This window comes from Passer domesticus, chromosome 5 (genome assembly GCF_036417665.1).
Source record: "Passer domesticus isolate bPasDom1 chromosome 5, bPasDom1.hap1, whole genome shotgun sequence".
NCBI classification, from domain to species: Eukaryota; Metazoa; Chordata; class Aves; order Passeriformes; family Passeridae; genus Passer; species Passer domesticus.
Genome location: NC_087478.1, coordinates 69,492,803 through 69,513,841, shown reverse-complemented (window position 1 = coordinate 69,513,841; position 21,039 = coordinate 69,492,803). Strand labels below are relative to the sequence as shown.

Here is a 21,039-nt window from a genome sequence, read left to right as displayed (position 1 = left end):
CAACGTCCCCAGGGACAGAGTGAGAGTGAGCCATTTGCTGCCTGCCCTCCTCGCTGCCATAGTCAAGGGGGTGGTGTCAGGACTGTAACCAGCCCTCTCACACCAGAGCTGAGTGAAGCACTGCATTCCCAGAGGAGTCTTTGCCCTGCTGCTACCAGTGCAGAGACAAGTTCACAACACGTTTACTGAGACAGGGAACTGTGGTTTTTATACTAACGCTGTCTCTACTTTGGGCTTTTTATCTTTTTACTGCTGATGCCTGACCTTGCTGAGACTAGAAGTCCATATTTACATGAAAATGGTTTCATTTCAGGAATTATTAAGTGTGTTTAAATATTAAACAGTCAATAAATGCCAAATCAAGACAAATACTCATTTAAGATGTAAATAGAAAGACAGATTTCAAGTCAGCAAAAGCCAATGAGACATGAGATCCCACTCAGGGGAGGGCACAGGCATGACAGCACCAGAACAGATGTCCCATCCCAGAAAGACTCTTTCAACTTCTGTTGGCATTTTAGGATTTCTTTATTGTTTTTGTTTTGATTGCAATCCCAATTCCAAATTTACCTTCTTTTAGGAAATAAAATAGTAATAGAATAGCACACATACAAAATGCATTTCCACCTCCCCCCCTGGCCCCTAAGACCTGACGGGATTTAGGAATATCATAGAAGTCATATCATCTCAAGCCTTTAAAATCTTTAAATGCCCGGTGTTTCATGGAAGCACAGGGTCTGTGCTGGACAGGTTCAGGACAGGTTTTGCCCCACCCCTACCAGCCCCAGATATGGTGTGGCATGGCAGGAGGGTGCCTGCAGGTTAAGCTTAGTCTCTGCTACCTTGCAATGGACGCAGTCAATACCAGGCAACACTGAACACCCCACAGCTGATGTGAAAATGTTGCTGAGCACAATATTCATTGCTGAAAGAAAAATCAACACTTTCTGTATTGCTTTGCCTGTAGAGGCATGCTCATGGTGCCTGCTTTCCAGTGCTGCACTCGTCAATATGGCAAAGCTACAAGACCCTTTAAATTACAACTATGATTATTCATGCCTTACCTAGCACTCGCCTGCAGCCAGGTTTCATTGAGAATCTATGCAAGGCCTAAAAGGGAAAGATGCTGTATAGAGAAGTGTCATGCCAGAGAAAAAACATTCTATGAAGGCAGACTTCTCAGAAAAGAAGTACAGTTAGCGCACAACCTGAACAAATTGCTGGAGGTCCACACCAAGTCACAGGTCACAGCTGCACCTGGAACACTAGATCAGGGTGAGGAGCAGGAAAAAGGCACACAAGGTCTGACTGAAACCCCAGAGGATTGAATTCAGAGGACTTAGGCTCAGGTTCTTGCTTAACTAATCCTCCCAAGGCTTGATTTCCATACCAGTGAGGTCTGCATGATTTTACATCGTTATGCTGAATAGTGTATGAGTCACAATACCTGCAGAAGGCTCCTAGAGGTTCTCTCTTAGGTGTCTGTAAAAGCATATGTTTAAACTGCATTTCCTAAGTCATAAACAAGTACATAAGATTTCCTGATTTACATTCAAGGTAGTTTTTTTAACACAAAGGTCACCTTGAAAGCTGCAGTGCAAAGAGATAACTCATTTTATCTCTAGTATCACGGTTCTGCCTCTGCCTGCCATAGCAAAAGATCCTCACCACATGAAAAAATAATTTTTAACTCTTATTCAAAATGGACCTGCCACAGATTTTGAATATACAGCCACGATTCAAGAGCACCTGCCTGGCCACATCAAAGAGCTGTATGGGTAGGAAAGTGAAAGATCCCTTTCTTACTTTTGAAGTAACTTTTGAGAGGCAATATGGTTTTGGAGATATGATGGTAGCTCTAGCAATCAGAAAACCTGGATGCTATTTCTGGCTCTGTCACTGACCTGATGAATGACTCAAGACAAATGACTTTCACATATCTGCCAAGTTTCAGAGAGCAAGTGTGAGACTCATATTATTCCATTTTCCCCCAAGCTGCCCCTTCACAGCCCCAGCTTCCCACACATTTGCAGCACCGTCATGACCTCTGTTGTTCCTCGTGATAGCTTATACAAGTTACAGCTTAGCAGCCACCTCCTGACATGGTAGCCTGCTGTGCCTGGGGTGCAGAAGCCCAAAGCAGAAGGGAAGCTTCAGTCCTACAAGTCAGCTTTATCAAAAGCACCTAGTTCAGTTCTCTCTCCATGAATTAAAGCCAGATACATCCAGGGAGGCTTTATTCCTGGAACACAACTCATGGACTATCATCAGCAGTGCACACACAGTGTTCACCTGCATACATCTCACAGATATGTGGAAAGTTAAGAGGTCACTTCCAATTGTGTACCTCTATTTTTCCTTCTGCCACTTCCACTGACATAAACAATCTTCTGGCACAAGGATAACATTTTCATTTTCCATGGCCTGCACAGAAAAAAGAGGCTCCATCTCTCCCAAGGACAGAAAGTGCTTTCATACCTTCATAACTACAGATTCATTTTCCCACCGAGTAGATCCTTCCTGCACCAAACCCTCTCTGTAACCACTGAAGTACATCACTAATGATCCCATTTCCAATGGCTGGCACTGATTACTTGCTGAAGGAAATTTGCAAAGTATTTTACTGTCGAGGGCTTATGTATCTTCTAACACCTATATCAGAACATATCTGTAAGAAGGGAGTACTGTAATCTCTGACTGAAAAGAATCTACTTGTGAACCACCTATTATCATTACTGTTAAATATTATGATTATTTCATCAGTTACTCCACCAGAGGAAAATTTGTACTATGACTAGGAGTCACTAGGGGATTCTCTGCCCAGCCTGATATCTCACTCCTTTCTGAAAACAAAGACTGCCTACAGCATATTGATTTTTGTTTACCTTTCACAACTGAGAGGCAGAATTCTAAGGACTCTATTTCTTGATTTATTTTTTTTTTGCACCAAAAAAGTGCTATGAGGAAACATAACTAACTACCTGTATAATTTAAATTAACTTCTGTGCATAAATTCATTAATGTTGCTCTTCACTTGGTACCACTTGAAATCAGCAGAATTCTAATCTCCATTGCCCTAATGTAGAGGGGCAATAGAGATTCTGTCTTGTTCTAAGGGGAGGAAGCAGCAAAAGACCAGCCCTTTCTGAAAGCAATTTTAGTCTCTGGGTGCAACACCAAGAGTGATACTTCTGCTTCTTTAAAACACACTTCAGTTTAAGTTACTTTATGCAAAGTGTCCCCACAGCCCCTGGATGGTAACAAGAGAGGAAAACACATAGCATCAAATCATCAAGACTATAAACGGAAAATACACAGGGGAAGAGCAGGGATAACAGAACACAGAACAGGTGGCAGAGGAAGAAAATCTCAAAGGAAACATCAACTGTCAGTGGAAAACCCCTCACAAGGCTTCTCCCACCAGTGCTTTTTTTCTACATGTAATAATAGAAATGCCAACAAAGTAGAGGATATCACTGAATGGGCACTGTACATAGTGATGACAGTGAGTCTGAGCCGTCTAAAACTATGTGATGAAGACACAGAAAAGGGAAACAGAAGGAAAAAGCCATCTGACAGAAGAAATACTGGAGTTAAGAGAGAACAAGTTCAACATCACAGAGGAAGACTGTTTCAGAGGCAGGAGTTTCAGATCAAGGCAGTGCCCTCACTTGGACAGCACCCTGACATAAGAGAAGCTCTTTGCCTCTCAGTGTCCTTCAGCAGTGAAGAAGTGGGAAACTGGAACAGGCTGAGGAAAAGAGTTCACCTGACTTTGCCCAAAAATGTCTGCATTTAGAAGGAAAAGAAAGTGGGAATTTTCTTTCCTTTTAAGGAAAGCCATAACTTTAAGCAAAACTCAAGAGTAAATACTTTGACAGGAAAGAGCCAAAGCCCTATAATTGAGAGGTTGGATTAACCACTCACACAGGCTTCTCTTAAATCCTTGTTGTGTGATTCTCTATCTCTGAGAGTACAGTAACTTTTTTCCACAGGTTTTAGTGACCTAAATAATCTGTAATATTTGAAAATTGGAAAACAGGTAGTTCCTTCACCTTGGCTTTAAAGTAGGGTCCACAAGAGCTCAGAATAGAGACCGTTCATCCCACTAATCTTCATTCACAAGGAATCAAATAGCAAGAAAACACCTTATCCCAATCTTATTCCTCAAGATTACTATGGGAGGATTGCTCAGTCCATGGAGCCAAAAGTTCCTCAAGGTTAGAGCTTAAGGTCCTCCTCAAGCTTGCTCTGTGCAGAGGGACACTTGTGCCTTGGCTGATGAAGTGTGTACCAGCAAGGATCCCATCGCTCTGTTTTACTGCTTCCTATTTCATGATCTTCTATTTTTGTAATGCTCCCAATCCCAACTCATTGCAGCCTATCCTTAGTGGATTTGCAAATTTATCTGGAGAAGCTTCTGGCTGCTCAGTGCACAAATCCTAAACACTGACCTTGCAAAAAAATCCAATGGTGACTGTCAATATTTCAGGTCAATAACATTACAGAGGTTTTGGTCTTCTGGAGAGCGGCGAGCAAAGGCTCCCACGGCTGTGTTACTTTGGAGGTTCAGGATAAGGTTACCTATTTACAGATAAAGACCTGTAACCAGGTTAGCTGTGCATGCCAAAGAGAAGAAGGAAGCGCAGCCTCCAAGATGTGAGAGCACTGTAGATCTTTCCCAGCAAGGCAGCACTCCCCTCCAACAAGCTCAAGGCTTAAGATTCCTTACTTAGAGGCAAGTAAAACAAAAGCACTGAAGAGATAGGCATGACAGAAAGAAGAATGGAGGATTACATGGCTCTAGCAAAGCCACAGGGAACCTATCCACATGAAAGTGAAATGAACAATTCACCAAAAAAATGTGCTGTAGATGTAAGGTTCTGTTGTCATCCCCTTCACTGCAAGCTATTGATTTTACAGTATTTGTAAGATTTATTCCCTTTTATTTTCACCAGGGGAAATTAGGCTGTCAAGATCTATTAACCCAAAACAAGCCATTATCCCTCTCATGATTATCGCCTTCCAGGCTGGCTGCAAAAGGCTCCCAGGCTCTGTGAGACAGGAAAGGAAGCTGCTGGCTTTCACATGCCCCTCACAGCCACCCTGTCTGTCCCACTCAGGGGCCAGCTGCATATCCAGTTGACCAGCCTGCAGAGGGCAAAGCCAGAAACCTGTGCCTGAAGTGACACGCATCCCCCTTCTCCACTGACACCCAATGCCCTGCAATTGTGTCCTACAGTTCAGACAATCCCATTGAAAAGCATCCCTCTCTTGTGTCCTTGCAGAAAACCAGGAGACCTCCAGGGCAGGCATGGACCAAAGACATGAGTGCATGCATGGCTCAAGACAACACTGACATTCACACTCAAATGCAATATGGGTTTCTCCATTTACTTTTTTACAGTGACTATATCTGGTCACTTAATGAGAAAGAAGCAGAGTATCTAAAGAGATACACTTGAAGCCACAGGGACATAAAGTATCCAAAAATAGAAACTAGTTGGCTAAAGACCAGAATGGTGCTCTCACCAAATTTTGTTTGAGAAGTGTGCAGACTCCTCAATGGCAGCTTCTGAGGAGACTGGGGACTAGAGTCACATGTAACCTCAGTTGAGGCACTGTTGTGGAGAACAGCCATCCTCAGGGGCTGTGTTAATTCTCCTCCTAAAATCTCTGCACTACACATTCAGCATGGGATTTTCAAAACCCCTTAAAGTGGTCAAATAAAAATTAGTTGCCCTTGGATCAAGGCCCTGTGCTGTTCCCCAGTGGCAACTATTTCCATAACAACCTCATCTCTCAAACTCCAGCTTGTTCAGCACCAGACACACTAAATAGGAGTTGTGAAGTACAGACCTGGAAATAGGATTCATGACCTCTTGACTTTTAGAGCTGAGTGCATTTCCCCAGGCAACAAGGGCATTTTGACTGGTGGAATAGCAGGCACTGTGGGACACACTTTTCTTACCTTAAGTTTTTCAAACCACATGAAAAACAGCCTGTGCTTTTAAAGGTCTTTTGAGGCCCACCCAGTTGACTGCAGAGTGAAGTTCATTCACTCACGTACAGTGCCTCATTTCTGAGATGCACACTTAAGCCCAGGAAAAACACTCCACAGTACAGGCTCAGTATGTGATTTTCAGTGCTAATAGTGTGGTAAAATCAAACCCAATTTCCTTTGAAAAAAGGCCACACATCATTCTCCAGTGAGGAGCATTACTGCCTTAAATCACAACTTTCAAACATCTGCTATTACCACTGAAAAGCAGCTTAAGAAAACCATCACCACCTAAAAGACATACCCTCCTCTTTTATTTTTCCCAGGAATAAATAACTAACTTTGTTCTTATTTGAAAGGATGTGATAGGAAAGAAAAAATTAAAAAGCTTTATTTCAGACCAGAAAGCAAGTATGACAAATCTTTGCCAAATGCAGAATGCCTCCCAGGCTCAGTTGAAAACAGGATTTCAAAATTTGAAGTACTTTGATAATCTTTAATGCAATATTAACTGCAGCAGTCCCAGCTAAAAATATTCATTCTCCAGAATTTCTGTCACTTAAAACTCCCAGTGGATATGGGAAGAGTGAATGTGGGAAGTACATCAAGGCAGATGTGTGTTGGTCATTGCTCTGCTAAGAGAAGAACAGCCAGCTTCCTCCTAACAGCTGCTAACAGACCTGGCACTGCAAGCAAGAGCCCAGCTCGGGACTCAACCACTGCAGCCAGGCCATAACTCCTTGGGAAAGGCTGAGTTGCACCATCTGGAGCTGGCTCATACCCTGCCATGGGGGCATCTGCATTTCTCTGATGTTCAGCCTCGCTCTGCAGAGACGCACATGCAAGAAACAAAAATAGAGACCGTACATCCTGTGAATATGGTTTGAGTTTTCCCTCCTGACAGCAAATGGGGATCAGCCCTCTAAGTTCTGGCCAAAGGCAGGTATGTTGCCAGGCAAGCCACCAAGATAGGGTGTTTCCATGCATGTGATACCAAGGGACAGGGAGACAGGATTAAAAATAAACCTTGCAGAGCAAGCACTGATCATGTTTTTGAGGCTCTGTGAGCTGTGAGCATTACAGCCATGCTCATGGATTGGAATTTGACTGCTCCTGCAAAGAAAATGGTGTCCTGGAGTCACTTGTAATGAGGCACTCCCAGAGCAGCCTGATGGCACACAGAGTGTGTAAAACCCCAGCTGGGAACCTAAGGGCCAGCCAGCACCCCAAAGCCACTTTGTCTCGGGGATGTTTGAGCTAGGCCTAATGTGCTGTGGAGCTTGTAATACCAAAGTGCTCTGGGGAGAAAAGAAAGGAACAGTGTCTGACACACCATTCCTCATTTAATTCCCTCAGGAGTGGGATGGTGCCAGAGCTGGCCAGAGTAATTAAGCACACCATCTGGGCCTCTGAATCTCATGTATGAATAGACTAAGCCTACATCTAGTTAACCCTTCTGCAACCAGTGACACACAGAGAAGTTACACACTAGGATGGACAAAAATTTGGAGTAGGCACAAGGGGTGCAGCTGTAGAGCCTTACACAGGCACACTCAGCACCACCAGGCTGAATTAGATACTCTTCAATCCAGCCATGGGAAGGAGCAAATGATCCAAGGATGGACAGGGTACCATGTGAAAATGATCAGCCACAACACTACAAACAATGGTTGTGATCTTTCAGATTTGTCAGTCAACCCTTTCCAAAGAGGAAAATTTTAAAAACCAGTAAAAGTGACCCCCTGTCAGCAAGAGCTGGGGATTGGCCAGATCACAGCTGCCTCTACTGAAGGATTCCCCAGGTTCAAATGTTGCAAGTCAGGAGAGGAGCCAGTGTCTATATGGTGCACTGCAGATAGAAAGCAGAAGTCCTTACAAGAAAAACTCTGAGTGAAGGCACCAAATGGGCCTCCTTGGACCAACAGAAGAAAATCAGAATCAGAGATCATCAGAAGAAAAAGCACCTTTGAAGCTTCTGAAGACACTTTTAAAATCCTTGCTGCATTTTGTTTCACTGTAGTCAGAAAAATAAAATTTGGTTTAATTATCTTGGGCAGAAATTAGGTTACTGCATATAATCACTCTATTTATTTTATTTTACTGACTCCCAATCCTCAAAAATCCTGAAGGGCCCAGCTTCATGTAGCCACAAAAGGAGCACCATATCATCACCCAGCTAATAGAGATGGTCATCAGGAAAACCCCAGCTAGAGAGATCAGATGTGCTGAAAGATTTGTTTACTAAAACAAATGCATTTGGTGAGATTTTCCCAATTACTGGATTACAGAAAGGGGAGAAGACGGAGAAATTGTACATCTTAGATTATGCAGAGATTCACAACTAAGGATATGACATTGGTCATATTAACAGACTATGGAAAGACTAAACAATAGACAGGTAACACTCAGGATTGAGGGGAGAAAGATTAAGTTCTGGCATAAAACTCTAGAGAGTCCAATCTGTGATGTGAATTGGCCTTAGATGTGCAGATACTGCAGTTCATTCCAGCAGTGATAGGCCAGCTCAGTCAAGAAAAACACCTGTTAAGCCCTGCCTGAACCAAAAAAGTTTTAAGGCTTAAGGAACACCCCTTAGCTGAGCCTTCAAAAATGCTTCACTGAAAAGCACCTTGGCACTGCACAAAAAACACCATCATCCCTGTGGAAAATGAAACACATGATAAACACAAAGAACTCTGAACCAGCTGAGAGAGCCCATTGCCCTCTTTCTGCCTGCCTTCAGACATGCAGCAATGGACAGAGAGAAGCAAACCAACCAGCTCATGAACACACTCATCACATCTCCAGGCTATGTCATAGGACTTTCTGGCTAATCAAATATTCCTCAGTGATTCTGGAAAAAGTGTTGTAATAAAACACAGAATTTTTGTTCTGTTACCACACCGTGTATTCAAGCAGCTTTAGAAGTCAGGAAGCAGCTTCCTCCAAGGATCTCAAGAAACACAGCCTACATATGGAAAGGAAGGAGAGCAAGAGCACCATTTTGTTTCCTTCTTTTACTGCCACGGCACACAAAAAATGCAAGCCTTTATTTCAATAAGCCATAAAGCTGCATCTTATTCCTTTACAGTCCTGTTCCTTAATATGTGTTCTGCAGTCTTTGACATGCTTGAGTGCCTTGGTGAAAGCAAAGAGCAAAGAAGGAAACCATGGAGCTGTGAGCAACAGAACCAATAAATCATGCGCAGTAGCAGACACTGCTAAGGTTGCAAGGCAGAAGTACAGCCTGATTGGCAAAGAGGGGTAGAAATGTAACATTCTTCTCCATTTTGCTACTGGCTTCAAGTTATGGTTATGGAGCATCCCATCTCCTTCACCTGTTAAAGGAGAACAAAAATGCCAACAGGAAAGAATAAAGATGAGCAATCTCATGTCTTTGGAGAGTGCTTTGAGAACTTGAAATGGAAGGTATTATAAAACACCATGTCATTGCTTTCCACAAAGGACCCTACAGATGAATTTGAATGGGAAAAAGCATCCATGTACTTTGTCTTCATGTGGTACATCCATGGCATGCCAGGATCTGTTTAGATCTATGTTTTATTTCAGCAACATGAGAAGGGAGATTTAGTGGTAGCACAAGGGGAACAAATGAAATCCTAAAGCTTTTCTTCATTGCCAGATCTTCCTCTGAAAGTCCTATTTATTGCATTTTCCCCGCAGCAACAAAACCACAGCAGCAGTAGCTATTACTGTTTCCATATACAAACCATATTAGACAGAATTTACAATATTAGCTGTCAAATAATATCCTTCCCTCTACCACCCACTCCTTAATATACAGCCACTGATGTGAGAAAATGAAAATTTGGGTATTGAGAAGGGCGGCATGTCTTCAGGCAGGAATATTATCTGCAGGGTATGCCAGGAAGAAACTCTGAATTGAAAAAGAAAGATAAAAGGGCAAAATCTGAAGTATTTTCTGTGGAGATTACTGTGCTTGAATTTTCTAAGGTATGTGCTGTTAGACTGCTACCAAATGCTTTTTTAAATTATATAAAAAGCTGTGATCTTGACCTGTATTCCTGCAAGAAACTGATTGCTCAAACAATGTACAATTAAAAACTATTTCTTTGAAAATTGTTTTGAAGATCGTTTTGAAAATTTGAAAAAAAAATTGAATTTTTTGTTTTTGTTTTCAACAAAACAAAAATTAATTTAAATAATTTAATCAAAATAATTTAAATAATTTAATCAAAATAACAATCTATTTTACAGAGATGCTTTCAGCTCACAATCTCAAAATAATTTTGACTTTTATTATCATCATTACAATACAGCAAAAAAAGGTGCCATCTTTTTTTGTCAGCATGAAGATGTTGTGCAAGCAAGGCTGTGGTTACAAAGGACAGTTGCGGGATTAGGAGTTGCATCCAAGAAGCCTGACTCACAGAGCCATAAAAAAATAGGACCTACTCCCTCATCCTCCATGTGTTTAGCCTAAGTCAATAACAATCCCCAGCCCTGTCTGCTGCCACAAATATGCCAGCTCAAGAGCAAGCACAGCTCATCTTGGAGACACACCTCGAAACAAACACAACACATCCACCCTCCCTTGTGCACAAACTCTTGCTGAGAACTTCCCTAGGACAAGTGAGTGACCCAAACAGCTCCACCATCACCTGCAGCAAAGAGAGGGACAGGAATCACCTCTGGCCTCTCAACAAAGATGTCCTGTGCCATGCATCAAAAGGGACACCAAGCTGAACTGATGGCCCAGCAATCCTGGTGAAGCTCTTTCTTGCACAGCACCATACTAAAGCAATTTATTTAAAAAGAAAACCAGACTGGCACCATGCAGAGCCATTCACTGGGCCCTGCAGAATGCCACCAGATCAAAATGGTGGCACTGTGAAGTCCCTTTTGCAGTGATGTACAGGACCAGAGATGGTACAAGGCAAAAAAGGATTAGGATCTATCTCCCAGCCATTTTCCCTGAAGATAATTGTGCTTTCAGATGCTGAAAATCCCTCTCAACGCTAAAGCTACCAAAAAAAAAAAAAAAAAGAATCGTGACAGCAATTTGCATTCCTGTACATGTCCATCCTTTCACGTCTACCAGATCACATGGATATACTTGGGAAGAAAAAAGCTGATACCTTCAAAATACAAAGCTTCTGTACATGAACACACACAGTGAAAGACACCTCTGGTTTTGCTGACAGCTTTGACACTCTCCCAAATTGCTTCTGCAAATGCCATTGTTCATCTTCTGTCAAAACACAAGGAAATAAGTTTGCTCTTTGGTGGCAGTTTCTTAATGGGGAAGAGGAATTAGCATCAGCCTTCAATACAGAATGAAGGTCCACTTCATCATCAAAGACAATTCCACCCAGGATCATGGGGTCTAAGCATCCACCTGCTCTCAACGGGAAGGAGGGAACAACGTCAAATATACATTATTTCGGGGGACCCTTCCACTGTACTGGGATTATATCACTACTGGTATTTCTACAGCAGACTGGACTACGATTCTGCTGTGGGAATAAAATAGAAAGTTTGGCAAGCTAAAAGATAATCTAATATTTAATATCCTACCCATCCAGATAACATCAATGTCAAGATTATTTTCATCTTGGGAATATTAAATTAGAAAGAACTTCAAGCACTAGATTCAAGTTTAAGAAGGGTCAACATGTGATACTCTCTGTGTTAAAAACTTAAATATGTACACAGAAATCAGTGTTAGAACTAGAGGAAGCTGATTTTTAATTTTACTAATAACTCTTAACAACAACCCTTAAAATAATTCCAAAAATAGATATAAAGTTTTAAAAGGAAGTTTTCATCTAGAAATTAAGTTTTCTTCAATATTTATGTAGGGGGGGAAAGGAAAACAAACCCCTTTAATTTATAAAGTAAGGCTTACAGGAGTTTCCACTAACATATGATGCTATTAAACTTGTTTAATTTGCTTATCTGTTTATAGAGGTGGTTTGGGGGAGTTGAGGGGGAGGAGGGTTTGTCTGGGGGTTTTTTGTATTTCATTTTTTTGAGTTTTTTTCTTAAATAAGCTGCAGGATGCTGTGGTATGGGCAGAAGCAGCATCTTTAGTTACTGGAAAGTTGTTGCCAGTCCATAAAGCCTTTGCATGAGGCAGCCATCAGAGGGAAGTACTTTGTCTAAGGAATTAGCAGAATCTGGCATTTTTCCTTCTTGAACTTCATCTGATTGGTGAGTGCCCAGTCTCCTAATTTGTCAACATCTTTCTGCAGGGTCTCCCTGCTCTCCAGGGAATCAACAACTCCTCCCAGTTTCCTATTTCTTGCAAGCTTCCTCAGTATCCCTTCCAGTCCTGCAGCCAAGTCATTAATGAAGATGCTGAAGAACAAATGGCAGAGCACAGAGCCCTGCAGAGCCTCACTGGTGACAGGTCCCCAGCCTGATGTCACCCCATTCACAGCAAGCCTTGGTGCCTGACTCATGAGCCATTGCTCACCCATTGCACGGTGTGTTTATCCACCTGGGTGCTCACTCAGAGCATCCAGCCACCCAACAGGAGGAGGAACATGGCCCAACCAGGCAGCTATTCCCCCAGGAAACAAAACAAACCCTGTCCCTCCATGGTGGAGACAATACCAGTACTTCTTTCACTCCAAGGAGAAGTATCACAGGGGGAAGAGGATCCAGTATTAGCATGCTCATCTCTGCAAAACAGGTGGGGCTACCTGCCAGGGACACATGAACTGTGGCCAGAGGAAATTAAGCCATAGGATGCAGCTCCAAGTCACAGCATGGGTATTGCCCCAGCAACATCTGGTACAGTTACAGCCCTGGGTTGCTCAGATTTAAATGGCTATATTTTACATTTTCCTGCAAAGATTTTTTTTTTTTAACCTCTGTCCATTTCCCACGTTATACAGCACTTTACACTACAAAATGTCAGCATAACAAGTGACACCAGCCCCTCCAAGAAAGCATCCCTGATGTTATTTTACTCCACATGCAGTCTTCGAATATCATAGTAATAAGTGCTTTGTAAAGGGCAATAAATAGAATCTACAGATTTTGACACCTGCTAGTGTGTAACAGGCACTTTTCAAAGACAAGGAACATCAAAATGTTCAGCAAATTGCCAGTATCTGAAAACCTAATTCCCTAAAACAGAACCTGATGTAAAAAAAGGCAGATACTTTTGAGAGCTATTATCACTCAATCCCTTCTTTTGACCAAGGCAAAAATTCTGAGCTAATGGATCTTTTATAAAATACACTTTTCACTGAAAGGTTTTCTTGTGACAATTTCAAAGACATTACAGGTGCAAAGTCCCTTACAGAAATTACTAGTCTAGACTGAAAGGCTCAATTTTTAAACTGAATCATTATTTAATTTTTTTTAATCTCTCTCTTTATTTGTATATCAACAAAAACAAAATTAAATGCCTTATAAAATATTCAAAGGCTTGTAAAATCACACAAGGAAGACATTTTGACTTAAGCAGTGGTTTACATTGCTAAGTGACAACAAAGTAATTATTCATCCGTAAAATATGGCTAACATCTTGGGACAAACAAGCAGTGATATTTTCTCAGGCATCAGTCACAAAGTAAAATACTAATCTAACTTGGAACTAAGTATTGATGTACTAGATGCAACAAAGCAAAGCATCACCCACAAATTTTGCAACTCTTATAACTGTTTTCATCCTTGTTCTGTCAGGCATCACATGGCACAGTTTCAGAAACAGGACCAAAATTAAGGAATATTTAAAGCTGGCCTGTGCGTGGAAAACTCCTCCCTGGAGTGCCAGGTGATTCTGGTATACCAGTTGAAACAAGCAACTTCCACTCCTCATTGAAGAGGAAAAAAAAAAAAAAGACAAAAAAGCATCTATATGTTCACCCCTTTAGAGCAGCACCTGCTGACCAGCAGTGTAGAGACCCATGATGTTACCAATGAAACCTTAGTAACCAGCCCTCAGAACTGCACATCACCAAGACACCTCCTGACATGTCCACAAGCTATGGTTTCATGGCTGCCTTCAGACTTAGGTGGAAACTGATGACTCATTTTCATAATTTTCATTCCAGATAGGAAGAAAAGTAACTTCCTTTGAAAAAAATCAAGGGTGTGAAACTGGAGAACAAATACGATCTGGTTCAATTCAGGCCCCAGGAAATAAATATCTAAGTTCATAAACTCCATTCTACCCATGAAATAAACACATTCTTATTAAGAGGGAAAAACTATTTTTCATCACAGCTCAGAACCCTGAAGGTGACATGTAAAGGGCTATCAACCTCAGTTTTGAGTTCTGTTTTCTATTGTTGCATGAACTATGTATTTTTTTAATGCATTTACATTTTACAAGGTCTTTTCCTGATGATTTCTTACATGTGAAGTCTGGGTATTTTCTGGAAGATGTTATAATGACTTGAGAAAGTGTGAAAGGTACATGTATTATAAGTCTAAAGCCAGGGAAACCCTAAGAGTCATTAGTAAATGGGATTGCAATCAGGCTATAAAAAAGTTTGGGGAATTAGGCAGCTGTAGCTAGGATGTGTGAGTTCAGCTGTGTGAAGAAAGCTGATTGCTTAATTTTCTTACTTTCTAATATCAGCATTTGAAGGAGAGTAACCCATTTTTAAAGATTCTGCATCTTCAGCTGTATAAATCAGTTATAACCTGCTGCTGGCCCACTGGGTCATGTACTTGATCTCAGGATCACAGGCTGAACTCTGGACATGCACCAATGTCATTCAAGAAGATCAGAAGTTACATTTCTCATCTTTTCAGAACTACTTTGAACTATCACAGGCAAGTTTGAATATTCTATTGACAGTAGACCCAAAAGGTTTGTAGGACAGTCAAAATGCAACACTGCACAGGAAGGACATGATATTGCCAACATCAAGACATGCCAAAACGCTAATACCACTCAAGATAAGAGATACATTTTCTGATGCAAAACTTGACCAGTAAAGTAAAAAAGTAGTATCTATGCTGCAACATAGGATTTAGGCTATTATTACTTCCCAAAATCTTTATAATTGCTTCTTCATGAATGCCTGCATTTAGTCTGCAATGCAGGAAGCACTTTCTCAAGCCTTAAACCAATTGAAAGAAGCTTTTTGGTTTGGATCTGTCTTGATTACCTAGCATTACAAACTTGGGAATTTGCAAGGTGCAAGTTTAAATAAACTATATCTTTTCTGAACTGCAGTATGCTAATGACCTTGCTTTCCCCACCAAAGACAGCTCAGCATTTAGTAGAGGAAGCAAGTCCATGAGTACAAGTCTCTAAAAATCACATCTCTGTGATGAACCACAGACAGGCAGCACAGAATAGAAAGAATGATGTTGGGATATACAACAGGACAGAGCTTCTTCAAGGCTTTTTGGCTTTGTAGGTAAAATATACATTTGAGCAGCAACCAAGAAAGTTTGGGGTTGGGGTGTGAGAAGCAGTGGATACCAGAGGGGTGAAGAAGGCTAGGAATGAGATGAAAGCTCTTTGGATATGGTGAAAAAAAGGGCCAAGAGAGAAAAGAGTTTTAAGAAATCCCTTTATTTGTATACATTCTGCTCTTCCCCTTGGCACTCTCCCCCCATCCCCATCCCCTGGTACACAGCACTCTTTTTTTTGTTTAACCTGAGATCCCTTATCCTTCTGCTTCCAACCTACTTCTACCACAATGTCTCCTCCTTCAACCTCCCCCCCCCCCCCCCCCCCCAATCTCTTTTCACTCTCTCCTGCTAGAAAGGGCTTGACAAGAGTAAAGGGCAGGGCTGCCCATGAGTGGAGGAAGGACAGCGCTGGCAATCACTCCTCTCTTGCCTGTAGGGCAGAGAAAGGACATGATCAGGAGAGGCAGAGCCTCCAGAGGGCAGGGATTCTGCTCCACTCATGCCAGGAGTGGAGCAGGAACAGAGGTGAGTGCTGTGATTTTCTGCTACTATGAGACACAACAGAACAGTTGTCATCCCAACTCCCACTGTCCCTTGCCAGGCTTCCCAGACAGTCTGCCTGAACCAGCACAGCTCTGCTTACGTGGTGGTCTCTTAGAGCAAAGGGTCTGCTGGAGGAGACTGCCAGGAAGGGGACCAGCCTGGTCACAGAGGGCTACAAGATGTCACTGGAATAAAGTATGGCAAGGCAGGGGCTGGAAGTACAGAGCCAGGAGGAGCTCCTAGAAGGCATTGCAAAGCAGAGACGGGGCAGGATGGAAGAGCTTCTCACTAATTCTCAAGAAAATCAGGCCAGCTGCCATCTCAGCCAGGTCACCTCTGGACAGCCTGGTTCACTATGGATTAATAACATTCTGGCTTTGAGGGAAATGCTGCTTCTGCCAAGCACCCCATGGTGCTAGGTGGGCCTAATGCCAAGCAGAGGTTGTCAGGTAAATTCCAACCACAGGGCTCAGGAAGTAACATATTCTGGAAGAATGCCAAACTAGAGGCACCTCCACAATGGGGACTACACAGCACAGGAGGTAAATGGACAACATACTGAAACAGAATAAATCCAACAAACTGCAGCTGAACTACAAGGAACCCATTGGAAAACAGCTATTTACTGTTCTGATTGAGCCCGGCCAATGCTGTGAAGCAAACCCTGCCTGAGAAAAAAATATGCAAACAGAGCTTGCTGTGAGGAATGAAAAGGCAAGAAAGGGTAAAAAGGAGATAGGTAGCATTTCCAGCAGCTCTTCCAAGTTTGTGTGTGTAGAGAGAAAATATCAAGTGCTATATTCCAGAACTGGGGGCTAGGGATCAACTCCCATCTTATCACAGAGTAGCTGGCTCCAGCCATGCTGTCACATTAGCTTTTAACTGCTCCTTCCAGCTCTACAACTGATTTGTTTTATGAGATTGCGTGAAATGTCTAAACTATATGGGACTGAATTCCCTTAGCTCCACAATACAGCAGTTGTTTATCTTCACTGGGACTTTGAATTTGTGTCACTCTCTAACCCGCTCCCCCAGCTTTACCCCATGAATACATGTGACAGGCTAAGCCCTAACTGCTACCCTCTGGTGAAGGTTCAGACTTCTGTTCATGCTGCTATTGCCAAAACAGGAGAAGAGGGTGGAAAAAATGAGAGAAAGCAGATGGTCTCAAAGTGATCCAGTCTGGGAGAACTTCCTACTGCTCACTGGGTGACCATCTTCATGAAGGAAGAACATAAGTAGCAGAAGAGGAGAAGGAAACCAAAGATGAAGAGAAGACTTAAGACAGATATTGAAAGACAAAAGAACCATAAAGAAATTAGGAGATGAAACATAGGATAAGGGAAAAAAAAAAAAAAAAAAGGAACAGAGAAGGGGGAGTTATCTCCTGAACTGAAGGAAGAGTATGGCCATCCTACTTCATGTCAGTGCATTTACCATGAGCATCTGTGAAGTGTGTGCAGGTCATTTGTAATATGGATGGTATTCCCCTTGAAGGGATACCTCTCTTAAAGGATCGAGCACAAGACAAAAAGGATTCATAGTTTCAGTACTAGTTCTCTGGATGCCCCTGAGCTAATCACATAACTTTTGTACCTCAACCTTTGCATCCCTTGCAAGAAATGGAGAAAATCTCGTTATCTTCATAAGGGATTAGTGAGTCCAAATTCAACTTTTTGTTTCCCAGGAACCCAGAGGCCAGTTCTTGGCTTCAAACTTGTTTCAGAACAGCAAAAATGAGTTGACCTGTACTAAAAATCAAGGGACCTACTTTACCCAAACTTAATACGGTCATACCATTAGATGGCCTGAAAATTAAACAGATTAGCCCTAGGTAGTGCTAACAGATGGCATGGCAGAGCACACACATGGCAGAGCAGCAAGGCACCACTTGGTCATCTCCCTGCTCTGCTGTTAAACTTGTGGTGCTTCAAAGCTGTATTCAGCAATGGGCATTGGCCCCAGTTTGCTCCACTGGCAAAGTCATCTTTACCTGGGAATAGGACAAACACTGAAGCCTTGTACTTGGCATGCAAAATAACACATCTCAAAGGCCACCCTGGGGCTCCTTGTTATGGCTCCTGCTAAAGGGACTGTAAAGTGAAATCAATTAATACCAGAAGCAGCAAAGAAACAAGGAGCTATTAAAAATGCCTGTCAGAAAGGGGCAGAGAAGGAAAAAACAACTTAAGCCATCAATAAAAGGTTGCAAGAACACAAAGAAAGGAGGACAAAGCCCCTTCAAAAGAAGACTGCAGACAATGCAAGCACATCTGTTGAGAAGACATGATCTGTAAGTTGCTGGGGCAGCCCTGGAGACAACAGTACTGAAGGGAGGGAGCACCTCCTTTCTAGCCAGGCAGTGGCCCGGCAGTATAAGAAACTAATATTCAAAGCAAGTTTTGCCACTTCTCAGTTTACCTCTGCAAACCCTCCCCTCTTCTCTACCTGTACCGCAGCAGAATAACAGAGCAGAACAAGCCCTGCCAAGGGCAGATCCACTCCCAGCTTTCAGGACAAGCACGATGACAGGTTTTCACTTGACTGGGAAATAGCAGTACTGTGGCTATGGGGTACACAGGCAGTCCCCATGGGTGAAGGGCACCGATTTTCCCTTCGGAAGAGGTTTCGCGCGTTGCCTGCAGCAGAGCAAGTGCACTGCCATCTCGTGGTGCTTTGGAATGACTCACGCAGGTAAAAAGCCAGGATAATCAACAAATGGGACTCATCACAGTGTATTTGTGCTGGGGCCCGAGCAGCCACACCCGTGAGCAAAATGCCAACGTGGGTGAAGAGTAGCACAATCCCTGCCTTTCCCATAAGCTCGAGGCTCCAGAAAATATATTGGTTTCAAAAAGATCTTATTTCTCCCCTTCAGACAATTCACCAGACATGCACCCAAGCTAACACAGCTCCCATTTCACACAGAGATCCCACAGGGACCAGGACAAATGACACGAATCTGGGCAGCAACATGAAGTGGAAATAGCTGACAATATAGGGCAGGCTGTGTTTACCCCAGGTAGCAAGCGATGCTCTTCTCACTGCCCACCTACCATAAAACCTGGTGCTGCAGTGTGGCACAGCATTAAAGGCATCTCTATTCAGTTCTAATTAAAGCCCAGGATCACATGCACAATCCAAAGCCCTAGAACTGTGCACATACTGTGGAGAAGCCTTTTTCTTAAGGCCAGCACTCTCCTCATCTGAGATGGTGAAGATCCAGGGAGCTAATATAAACCAGCAGCAAACAGGGAACAAAGACCTTGTGTATAAATAGCTCATCAGTACATAGAAAGACAGCTATGCAAAAGCAAAAGGAAGCAGACTTGTAAATCTTAATAAATTTCTTCCAGCCAAAATAGATGTAGGATACAATTATGGTGCCAAAGATTTTGCAGAACTACTTTTCCTCCTCAAGATCATCACTGGATGAATGGGTGCTCATATGCTTTGGTTATGCTCTGTTATTTGAAGCTACTGGAATAGTACTAAATCCCAAATTAATATGGCTTAGAGACTCCATTTCCCCTCCATACAGAAACCTGAATTCTGACTCACAATTAGCAAATGGAGCTCATTGCTGCCCCTAAGGTGCTGTGAAAACACACCTGCCCGCTCAGCACCAACCCTTCTAGCCTCTACCGTCCTGTGGGCCAGGAGACCTCCCTACCAGAGAGCAAAGGTAACATTAACTCCAGTCCTGTGGTCAGTGAACATCAAAAGCCAAGTCTCAAAAGCAGATAAAGTTTTCTTTGGTCAGCTGTGACTTGGTTATTAATTCTACACAAAACAAAAAAAACCAGACAAACTCTGTCCCTACATTTCCTCCTTTTCCTGCATATGTCTAAATAATCTTTCCTAGGTAGATGCTACTTTCCACCCCTGCCCCATGCTCAGCCCAAACATGGCTCCAAGCAAGCTTTAGGGATAGGAAGCATGAGCCCACTTGACTCTACAACAGGCTGTAAAGATGCATTGGTTTTCTCTTCACCCCTTCATACACATTCTTCAGTCTTAACTTTCTTATTAATATACCGATATAGTTATTGTTTCAATGTCAAATATCCACATGCCACTAAAACAGTCAGTCAAAAAAGCTGTGTAACTCAGGTTTGAAAAACCTCAAAAAGACAATAAACATGAAATAACACATGGCACAGGTGTATGCTTAAAAAGGAAAATCCTAAACTAATATTTTAAAGGACCTTTTAAAGAAGCATTAATGTTTTTGTCTCTTTTATAACAGAGGCAGAGACAAGAGAAAGAGCAAGAATCTGAAAATGAATGGAGGAATGCAATTGACCAAGTTCCCTCAGTGCATGCATGAACTCAACTGCACCCCCATACACACTGTCTGAGGGATCTCCACATGATCTTGAGCTTACCAGACAGAAAATCCTACACCACCTCTCACATACAATAGACTTGTAGGGTAAGGATTCCCTATATTTTGTGGGAATTATGCTGGAAAGAGATGCAAATCCTCATGTACCTCAAGGGTGCAAACAATCAGCAACAGGATAGAAAAATATCCATACAGCCTCTGAGCCTCAACAGGTTTGCAGCCAGAGGAGGGAGAAGAGGAAGCTGTAATGACTTTTATTACAGTTATTCTCCTCCTTACTCAAAGCTATAAAAAGAAAGCCAAAGGGAGGGTGAGGATGGTGGCAAAGATTGCCAAAGCTTACAGCAGTTTTAGAAGGTGCCTAAATCAGGCTCAGGGCTCTAGCACCTCTCAACAATAGCTTAAAAATCTATAGAGCGCAATAACGTACAGAATACAGAGGAAATCCTCTTCTAGATGCACAATCTGATCTTTTATTCCACATTGTCTCTCCACTTAACATTTGCATACACATATGCCATATTAACAAATACAAATATATATATATACACAAAGGTTTAATAGACACACATATACATAATGCTGACATTATTTCAAAGCTTTAGTGAGAAACACTGTAGACAGCAAGAATACAATGAAGTTAAATCAGGTAGAGCTTGTTTCAATATCGCTTACCAGACAAAAATACTTCAGATGACTCCCAATAGAAAACAGGCAGTATGGAATATCTACATATTTTGTCAGGAGTTTATCCTAAGCACAACTCACATTTATGGAC

General features: G+C 42.3%; 1 protein-coding gene across 3 annotated transcripts in view; it reads right to left on the bottom strand.

Moving 5' to 3' along the window:
• Positions 1–21,039, bottom strand: part of TMEM178B (transmembrane protein 178B) — a 213,430-nt gene that overhangs the window by 101,403 nt on the left and 90,988 nt on the right. The window contains exon 3 of one of the 3 annotated variants that reach the window (XM_064420882.1): positions 8,807–9,339. The exons of the other annotated variants lie outside the window; for them this stretch is intronic. Coding sequence (XP_064276952.1) covers positions 9,056–9,339 — 284 coding nt within the window. The 3' untranslated portion in view covers positions 8,807–9,055. Of the gene's footprint in view, positions 1–8,806; positions 9,340–21,039 lie in introns of those variants that run through there. 3 annotated transcript variants of the gene reach the window in all.